The sequence below is a fragment of the Aplidium turbinatum genome, chromosome 17 (assembly GCF_918807975.1).
Source record: "Aplidium turbinatum chromosome 17, kaAplTurb1.1, whole genome shotgun sequence".
In the NCBI taxonomy this organism is placed as follows: Eukaryota; Metazoa; Chordata; class Ascidiacea; order Aplousobranchia; family Polyclinidae; genus Aplidium; species Aplidium turbinatum.
Genome location: NC_137488.1, coordinates 1,631,661 through 1,642,461, shown reverse-complemented (window position 1 = coordinate 1,642,461; position 10,801 = coordinate 1,631,661). Strand labels below are relative to the sequence as shown.

The window sequence follows — 10,801 nt, the reverse complement described above, 5'->3', positions numbered from 1 at the left end:
GGACTTGAACGCTATGCATCGGTGTACGCCTTCCGACATACACCTGACCCACGCTGCAGCCGACGGCAATGTTTGTTTCCAGTTGTCTACTCTACTTATGACTTAAATTTGATACTACCCATTACTCGAAATCGATCACTAGGTAGAGACAATTATCGTAAAGTTTCTTGCCCAGAGAAACAACAGTAAGTGCAGGTGGCTGGAGTCGAACATGCAGGCTCTCGACTGCGAGCCCAACGCGCTAACCACTCGGCCACGGCTGCCGACGATCTTCGTGCCTGTTCTTCTTGCTGTTGCGTTTGTCGCATATGTTCTAGCTGCGACTGCATCCATTCCACCACCTTTTCCATCTTCAGTAGAAAATCATTGTAAAACTAAAACTTGTAGGAACTAAAACTGACCACTCTGCGAGTCTGCGTAGCACTGTAAGCTACAAAGCTTTTATTATATTGTCCTGCACCAACCAATCACCTCTTTAAGCATCTTTATATGTTGTTAAATTTCTTCTCAATAGTTACACAAAATGTTTTTGCTCATATCCGTAATTAACTTTTTTAATTAGGATGAATTAAAATAAATAACTAATTCTGCATAACATCTCTTACCAAACCAATTATTATCGCCTGCAGAGCATTGTGTTTCCTGTTACTGTGGTGAAGATCAATTGTGACGTAGTTGACTGGCAAAACTTCAAATTTTATCACAAATTTGTCTTCCTCATTCTTGTATTGCTACTGAAAGTATGAGCAGCTTAGGATGATAGTTCACAGTAGCACATTTGTCAGAAATATTTAGCATTTTAATGAAAGGTTACAAATCCACTTAATTTAAACGTCTGAATTTTTCAAATTTACATATTCAAATGTTCTGTAAAAGAATTAATTATATTGTCTAACATAAGATTATGAAATTCTGTAAAAAAGACTGTTAGGAAATAGTGTTGTTGAGTTTTGTTCCAGTTATCAGTCAACCTCATCATCAGTTAGAAAACAATCTTTCCAAGCCATGAAGTCTCACATCAACGACCTTGGTGGTAATCACATGGTCAATACAAGTGCTAACGAAAGTGACAATATGATGAGAAGTGCATCAGACTATATTTTGGTTGGCATGATCATTGTTATGCTGCTTTGTATGGCTCTCTGTTGCTTGTGTTTGTTCTGTCGTTCATCATCTCGCTTCAGTTTCTGTGGTTTTAATTTTGAAATCAATGACAGGAATGCTCCAGTGGCAGCTGAAGACCTCAGTGAGCTCCACGAGGTTGTTCCACTAACTCCGACCACGATTGGAACTTACAACATTCCTGATATTGAATCAAAGCTTCGTGGGGACCCCCCTCCACCCAAGTACATTGATGTGGCAAGCTCTAGTAACCTCTCAATGCTCGAGAGGTTCACTAGAAAGAGCAAGCGCAGGGCAAGCTCAAAAAGTGATGACAAGTTTATAGAAAACTCAAGTTTATCCTCTGAATCAAGCAGTGTGCATAGTCGAGTGAATAAAAGACGAAAAGATAAGCAAAGTCGCTTTTATCATTCATTCCAACGAAGTTTTAGTTACCAACAGCCAGGCACTTTAAATTCTAGTAGCACGATGTCTGCAAAAGTAGGCACCTCACAAGAGCAAAAACCAACCAGATCAGGGGGTTTTTTCTCATCACTGAAACCTTCTCTTCGGCACAGTGCAAGCGATTCCACGTTTAATTCACGTTTTATGCACAGCATAGAAGAAGGAAAGGTTCTTGATGCTAGCCCTGATTCAAACCAGGGAGTAAGACCTGATGCAGCATGTACTAAGAAGTATCACCACCCTGGCATGAGATTGTCATTAAGAGATGATACCATCCATGAGGAGTCGGAGCAGTGTTGCAAGGAATCAAATAATGAATTGGATGATGAAGTTTTTTTGTGACGTTACATTGTTGCAATAGCAAAGGTGGTTATTAAATGGTTAATAATCTCCAACTTCCGGTCTGCTTGAACAACTCTTGCGAGGTTTTCGCAATGTTCCTTTTGCCATTCAGGTACATGACCTTTAACCGAATTCGCTTTTGGCATTAAAGGAAAGAGTTGGAATGAAGTACAGTAGCAAAACCGACAAAGTTTGAAGGACAGTTGTTGGTTGGGTAGTTGCTAGAAACAGCATTGTTACAAAACTCTATCTGTTAACTGGATTATTGTGATTACTACTTGTGTTGCTTTGTTTTTCGCATGTTTGGTAGCAAATATGGATCTATTGGTCGGATGCTAATAAAATAATCAAAGTAAATAATTATGTAGGAATTTAAAATTTGAATTCATTTCAAGGACAGCTTTTCATTCATTGGCACCAAGCAAAAACTTCATTCTGTCAATCTCGATGACCGGGCCAGCGACAGTGGTTCAAAGCCTCTACAAGTATGTAAAACTACAAGGATTATGCAAAGAAGCTTGCTCAGTCCGAAGATAAAGATTCCCACAATCAATTGACTCTAAAGTCTAAACTTATAATTAAATTGACGTATAAACTCATCCAATATTGACTGTTTCACAATGCAGTGTCTGTTGATCTGGTGATTGTTGCTAACCATCAATGCAATATAATGTTGATCAAATGTTATTAATTTTATGACTAGCCATAAATTACTACGGTAATGTTTAAACCTGGTGCTTTTATGCTTGCACTATGAATCGCATGGTATTTCCAATGGATCGTTTTCTTGGCTAAAATTCCTAACCCAACCTTGACTGTTAAATTGTCTAGTTGCTGCCATGAAAATAGTGCATGATAAGCATTTCAATCTTATCCTTGTTTTGTGCAATAAACTACATATGGTACAGTGTTTGTAAGGCCATCATCATCATATTTATGTCTTCCTAGTGCAGTAGAAAGTAATGTATGTTACTCTTAGTCATAGAAAGAAGCCTCTGATAAATAGTTTCGAAATGTTTTACAATGGGATTCCTGCTTATACACATATTCTATCATGCCATGTATGTATATACATTTTTCCCAGCACTTTGCAGATAATTTATGTGTATTTTTCTTTAATTTTTTTGTTTTTATGTTGGCTTGTAGTTAATTTGTATTTTTCTGTGTGGTTGAATGTGACAGAATAAAGCGTGTTATATTCTGACCGTATGCTGCTTAACAACGTCCCATATTTCTCGTTACAGTGTTTTTATTCAATTATTTGAAAGCGGTGTTTCTTGTGTTTCCAACTTGTTTAAAAAGCAAAAATATTATGTGGTTGAGCGTATTTGTAAAAACCGTTTGTATTGGCGTTTGATAGCCTGTTGCCTTGCATGTATAATAAACTAATTGTATATGCCAAATTTGTTTATTAGTTTGACTTGTTTGTACCTACAAATTATTTGTTATGTTGTAATTTTGATGATAAACATTTGAGTCCATGACTTGTAGACGCAGATACGTACGTGCACGCCATGTAGGCGATAGGCGATTTTTGTGCTGCCTCTAAATTTAACTTTTGATTGCAACTTGTTTGTGAGCAACACTTTAAGCGTCACAACTTTTTGAAAGCATTGATATGCCAAGTAAAAAATAGAAAACCCATGACAACTGGTTTGAGCATAAGGGTTGTTGTTAGGTCTAAAATATATGAATAAAACGCCATATCCCTCACTTTGTATCAATCTATGTGTCTGCGCATATGCGTCGTGCTCCAAAATAATCTCCAAGTCATGTGCCTAGTGGTTTAGTCGCTATACGGAGTGACGTATTATCGGCGATAAACTGTGGTATCGGACCGAGAAATTTTTGAAACTTTATTAACTGCTTCTTTACCGCCATGAATAAAATCTGCTGCTGCTTGAAGACACGGTGTTACATTGATTCCATATAGACCTGAGGACTAGCGCACCCAGCATGGGGCTAAGGGGGCTCAAGCCCCCCCTAAACTTGCCACTAAAGAAGTTTTTGTATGCTCCCCATTAATAAGTTTTGCTTACAGGTTAGATATGAATAAGACACAACAATACAACAGGGCTAAACATTATAACAATATATTTTACATAGGGCTATTTACAAATAGTTTTAACAGTCGAACGTTTTCGGTTTAACTTAAGCCCTCATTAGGAACCTGAAAATATTTATAAAAATGCAATAAACTTCAACTTCTTGAAGGTAAAATTACATTAGGAAAAGGCAACTACATGAATAACTACGGTACAAAAAAATCTGCACCACAAGGAACGTGATACCTACATCAAGTAAATGTTGAGTGTTTAGATACCTACATCAAGTAAATGTGAAATGTCTAGTGGACATAGGCCTACGGATGTACCTCCATCAAATAAGTTAATTGTTTGTTTAAGTTGGGTTGTAGCGTTTGATTAACACTGCTTCCTGAATTTTGGTTTCAAATTGAGATTTGCCTTTGCGTAAAATTTTAAATGAGTCAGCCGAGAATTTTCGATCTGTAGCCTACAAAAAGAACACTCCATGATATTGTCTTTGATGGCAATTTTAAAGTTCAGAAGCTCTTGTGGTCAAATGTCTAGTGGACATACGGATGTACCGCAGGGATGGAGGAACCACGTGGGCCTGGGCCCACCTACTTTATTTTCTGGGTGGGCCTGGCCCACCCACTTTTGAAAGCCAAATTTCTTTGAAAAGGTAGTTAAAACGGCAAATCAGAGGAGTTCCAAAAAAGAGCTCTTCACTCATTTGATAAAATTTTATTTTTAGATAAAATTTTAGAAAAAATAAGATAAAATTTTAAGAAGCTATACTTTATTGAAGAACACAACTTTGTATTCTGTAATTATATAATGGCCTTCGTACCTTGATGGGTGTTGCTCAGTATAGTCAGCCTACCATAGTAAAGAATTGCGTTTGTTTATCGATGGCTTTGTTTTACTTGTTTGTCTAGTTTGTTAAGCAAAACAATGTACTGTATGTATTTTATTTATACTTAGTAGCTTAGTTAGTAAGTCTGATATTGTTGAAGTCAACAAATAAATTAAGGCAAAGCACAAGTTATATAATTCTACATCTTGTATCCTAAGGCTTGCTTCACGTCGTAGTTTGATTGTTACTAGCAGGGGCTCTATCCACTTGAAGAATTTGGGGGGGTGATTTTTGGACAGTGGGATAAAAGTCATATCAACTTCTGGGGGGCTACGCCCCCCAGACCCCCATTGCAGCATCAACTTCATTCTGATCGGAACTCAATCAGCACAGATGTTTCGTACAGTGAAGACATGAGCTCTTTCCAAGCAATGAATGTAGTCATCGAATGCATGAGCAGGCAGGTAGTGCAGGCCCTTAGGGGAATCTTTAGGCTAAACGTGTTACACGTTGTTTGTTTGCAGTTGATCAACCCAACTTTGATTTTAGTGGGTGCCGCAACTTTTTGGGTCACGTGATCACCCCCAAATCGGGGATTTCCCCAGAAATCACGTTTCAGCTCTTTTTACGTCATTTTTGTGCAATTACATATTTGATTTTTGTATATTTTAACTTAAAAAGCACATACAAATAAGTGAGACAAAATAAACACAAAATAATTTGATTGATGACGTGATTGTGACGTCATCACATGTATTTTTTTTGCTTTTTTAACCTATTTTGGTCGTTTGCTGTTGGTTTTAGTTGGAGTACCGGTTACTAAAACCATTTCACAATTCCTAAAAGTAGTTTCGTCATGATTGCATTTTTTATGACGTCATCATTACATTATTAAAACTAGACAACTTCAAATTCAGGAACCAAAGGTAAGTTTATTCCGAAAAAAGCGATCAAATACTCTCATTATAAGTTTTGCAAATGCTTAAAATTTTACAATTGCAAGCAATAACAATAATTCCAGTACAGTATGACGCAATAACGACGTCATCAAGGGAATAACTAGAAGAGCAGCTACCAGGGGTGAATTTCCTTTTTGGTCATGCCACTTTAAAATTTAAAATAATATGTAGGCCTAATTATGATCTACAAATCAAATTAATACACGACCCCAGACGATGCAATGTCAGAGTCTTAATAACACTGTTAATTCAAGATGAAAAAACTAGCGGTTTTCGATGTTAAATTCCTACCATACGTAATTTGATGTTAAAAAAATTCGTGTACGACAAGTTTTTTCAAGTTACAAGATAGAGTTTAGAAAGTCAAAAGCATTTCTTGAATGATCAGTGTGGATTGGAGATGAAACGTCAATGTGGATTGAAGATGAAACATCAGAGAGGATTGGATATTTTGTGGTCGAATTGCATGTTTCGTATTCGCATGAACAAAAACTTGTGCATTTTATGGATTTTTTCTTACAGGAACATTGAGAGCCACAAGTAGACTGACAAAACGGAACAAGCTGATTTGCATCATTATTTTTCCAACCCCAAGCTAAAGGAGAAGGTAGTTGCTGAACATTTACGAGGCTTGATTGCCGTATTTCAGCTTGATGTATCGCTCTGCGTGTATGTTGCATCAGAGCAGCTGACGTTGGTGGCAGCTTTTCAATAGTGCAACCATTGGTAAACATCATATAACGGCATTCGTCTACATCTGTGATAGTAGGACCATTGCCATAAAGAGCTATGACATACTTTTGTATGTCATTTATAGAACTAGGTGAGCTTGAGAAATTCAGAGAGTTAAATATGCCACACATTGCGGTAAGATTAAGCATCCAACAATCCCAAGCCTTTTTTTCCAAAGACGAAACAGTATCACAGATTGTGATAGCATGAAACAAAAGTAAAAAAGCGCAAATCATCGGAGATTGAGGTAAAGATGAAACAATATCATGGATTGGAATGAAGCGAGTTTTTTCTCCAACTCCAAATTCAACCCATAGTTTACAGATTTCTAACTTGTCAAAACACGAAATTGCAATAATTACCACATTAGTATCTACTGTTTTGACTATGGCATCGGATTTTCCATGTTTCACATGGAGAAACATACGGGTGTCTGCCTCTTCGTGATCACATGGGGAAACCTCAGACATGTCCAATGTTTGATTGTTAAGAGCTGTATCTAACGATGTTACAACAATCGTAAACAAGTTTGGATCGACTGAAGTTATCAACAGCTTGTTGAACCAGTTGATATAACGCAGTTTTGTTGCTGTCATTTCCCAAAAACTCAGACTAGCTGAGAGGAAGACGAGTATTACTTGTGACAGCCACGTAACATCCAGACCCTGTTTCTTGCAGAATATAAGCCTCAAATAGCTACTGCCATCACAGAACATGCCAGCAGTGTGATGTCAGCCGATTATGAAGTAGTGAAAGAATCTGCCTCGAAAACCGATCACTATGTCCTTGATGGAGGGTTCTTGTTGCATCGAGTGCCATTGAAACTGGAGACAGTTATAGGTCTATTGCACAGTCGTATGCAGATTTTACCATTCGTCATTATCGCTTAGCAACGGTGGTCTTTGGTGGATATGGTGGTCCGTCTATCAAAGACAATACCCATCAAAGACGCGGCATGAACGTCCACCCGGTTGTTCACTTTACTGTAGACACCAAGTTCATTGGAAAAAAGGAGCAGTTCTTGCCTCGAGCTTCCAACAAGGAAGGATTAACTTCTGCTCAACTGAGGAATAGAAGCTGCAATGTGAGGAACGCTCCAGGTGATGCAGATGTTGACATCGTCAAGACGGCAGATGGACAGCCCTCATCGACATAGTACGACTTTAATTGGTGAAGACACGGACCTTTTAATATTGATACTACGCTATGCTGACACTGACCCAGACATTAAAGACCTCTAGGCCTACTTCCGCTCCGAAAAGGCTTACTCAACCAAGATACACGACATCAACAAACTTAAAGCAATCATCGGACCAGACATAATTATGCTCACAGCTCCTCTTCATTCATGCATTCACCGGTTGTGATTCAACGTCAAGGATAGCCTATTTGGTATCGGGAAGAAGACGCTTTCAAGAAACTAGTAAAAAGTCAACCAATAATCAAAGAATGTGCAAATTGCTTTATTCTCCCAAATCAGACAGACCACATCATTAAGGATCTTGGAAACAAAGCTATGACCGTTATGTTTGGCAACGATGGCAGTAGTAACCTAGAAACACAGCGATACAATACATTGGTCAAGAAAATTAAAACAGCCAAATCCTTTGTTCACCATGAACTTTTGCCACCTACATCATCCTATACCAAATTCCACTGCCTCAGAGTTTACTACCAGATTATGGTCAGGATGGGTAGGCTACTGACGATGGTATGGATGCTCTAGACTGGGGATGGAAAGTAGACAATAATCAGATGGTTCCAATCATGACGGACATGAAAGCTGCCCCGGACAACCTACTGAAAATGATCACTGCAATTGCGAATCGTGTTCACCTCACTGTAGTTGCCGGAGATACGTGCTACCATACCATGCTGGATGTGGACCATGCCAAACTGATGTTTACCAAAAGTACCAAAAGTTCACCAAAAGTACCAAAAGATGTTTACCAAAAGTATGTGTCCATACAGCAATCACATAATTACAGACGATGACATCGAGAGTGACAGCGATGAGCATTAGTAATACTTGATCCATTTGCTTTCTTTACGCTGATTATGTCAAGAGTCTACATGACCACATCGTATGAGCTCTTTATGCCTGCTCAGTTAACCCAAATATATATAGAAATCCCTGTGATAGAAATTTACCGGGTTTTTTAATAAACAATACATTGTTATTGTACATTTTTAATTGTTTTGGCAGCCATCTTGGATTGTCATATTGAATTTATAGGCTATCAGATAATTTAACAATTCTGAGAATGGTCTCATTGACTTCACAGGGTATAAAAACCTAAATATAGACACCAAAACTACACGTTTTGGTCATATGATAACCTAGTTATGGTCAATTTACTGTTATTTTAATGGTTTGGCGGCCATCTTGGTTTGCCATATTGAATTTATAGGCTATCAGATAATTCAACAATTCTGAGAATAGTCTCATTGACTTCACAGGGTATAAAAACCTAGATATCGACACCAAAACTACATGTTTTGGTCATATGATGACCGAGTTATGGTCAATTTACTGTTTTGTTCAATGGTTTGGCGGCCATCTTGGAAGCTATCTTGAAAATAACCACTTTCCGGAAGTTGGATTCCTTAAGATTTTGAATATGTTAGTACTGACACTCAATACTAATCAAGTCAGTTGAAAAACTATTGGTAACTTATTGTAACCAAAAAAGTAACACCAACAACAAACAAGCGACTACAATAAGAAAAAAACAAGCAAAAAATTAATACATGACGTCAAAATGACGTCATTAATAACAAAATTTTGTGTCATTTTTATCTCGTGTATTTTGTATTGGCAGTCAGTCCAAATGTAAAAAAATATCGTATCTAATTGCATAAAAATGCCGTGAAAAGAGCTCAAAATTGACTTGGGGGGAATCCCCGATTTGGGGGTGATCACGTGACCCAAAAAGTTGCGGCACCCACTAAAATTGAAGTTAGATTCATCAACTACAAAAAAATGCAAAACAACAATGTGTAACACGTTTAGCCTAAAGATGCTCATTTTTGCCCCTAAGGGCCTGCACTAAGGGGTTAATACTCCAAACAGCAAAATCCGACATTTTTACATTGATTTAATATCTGCAGACGTTAAATCAATGTCAAATTGACGGATTTTGTTGTCTGGGACCTGGCTCGTAGTTCAGGATTGCCAAATCAAAAATTCATATTGAAAAAATTCAAGAAAGTGATAACAGCGGTAATATTTTTTTAAAAATTTGATCAATAAAATATCCCAAAATCTTTCAAAAGCCAAATGAGTGGGGGGTGATTTTGCATTGATCACCCCCCTTCACCCCCCCTTGGATAGAGCCCATGGTTACTAGGCCAGTAAACGTTAAATAGCCTACATTTAAACTGTTTGTTTGAGTTGTAATCAACGTGATTGGTTTCAAATAGCATTTATACAACTCAGAAATGTGCCTGGGATTACTTTCAGTTTTGTCTATGTAATAAACGACACGAGGAGCTCAAAATTGCAAAAAAAAAGTTTTTGCTGTAGGCTATCTTAAAAACTAGAGCCAATTCGAAAACAACAAGTGCATTTTCGGAATCTGGGGCCTCAAAATACCCTAAAATAACTCTCACATGCCGTGCTTTAAAAAAAAATTTTTGTTTGCCTGTGTTATCTTTGATAGCTCAATGATGAAAACTAATCTTCAAACTTTTTTGTTGAGCCGGTTGAGCCCACTGTTGATGGGCAGCACGTGTGGGTGTGGTTGCGTGTGATTGGTGGAGTAATCTATAAATCAATGTAATTGTTCTCTAAAGTTAAAACAATGATATCATTACATATTGTGCAGTGCATGCACGTAGGCCTACTGTATAATGCTGCAGATTATTTAGTTAGGCTATCCCAGGTTGGTATTATAACTGTGTGTGTATATTGCCTTTTTATTTGTGTGTACATCGCCATATTTTGTACAGCGCTATAGAGCAATTTAACAATTTTGTAATTTGTTTGGCTAAATCGGGCCCAAAAACGGAAATTTTTCGCTGGTTGGCATAAAAGGCAATCATGAAAACACAATGTACAAGCGATTTGAAGTATTAGGAATGCAGCAATGTTATGGGGGGTCTGGTGGGCGAGGCCCCCCAGAAGTTTGATTAACTTTTGACTGCTACGCCTTTGGGCCCACCTACTTTTAAAATGGTTCCTCCATCCCTGATGTACCGTACGTTAATGCCGAATCAAACGGACATGTAAAACTGTATACGAATTTGAGCAGAAAGACGAAGGCGTCTATGACTATAGTTCAAAATGCGAACCAGTTTTGAATGTTTTGTAAGTAGGAAAA

The 10,801-nt window shown here is 37.7% G+C and overlaps 1 protein-coding gene across 1 annotated transcript; it reads left to right on the top strand.

Annotated features, from left to right (window-relative positions):
* Positions 1-922: 922 nt before the first annotated feature.
* Positions 923-3,802, top strand: LOC145786645 (uncharacterized). Its single transcript, XM_082598340.1, has one exon. It carries the CDS (start codon positions 1,006-1,008, stop codon positions 1,906-1,908), a length of 903 nt encoding a protein of 300 aa, XP_082454466.1. The 5' UTR covers positions 923-1,005; the 3' UTR covers positions 1,909-3,802.
* Positions 3,803-10,801: the final 6,999 nt, after the last annotated feature.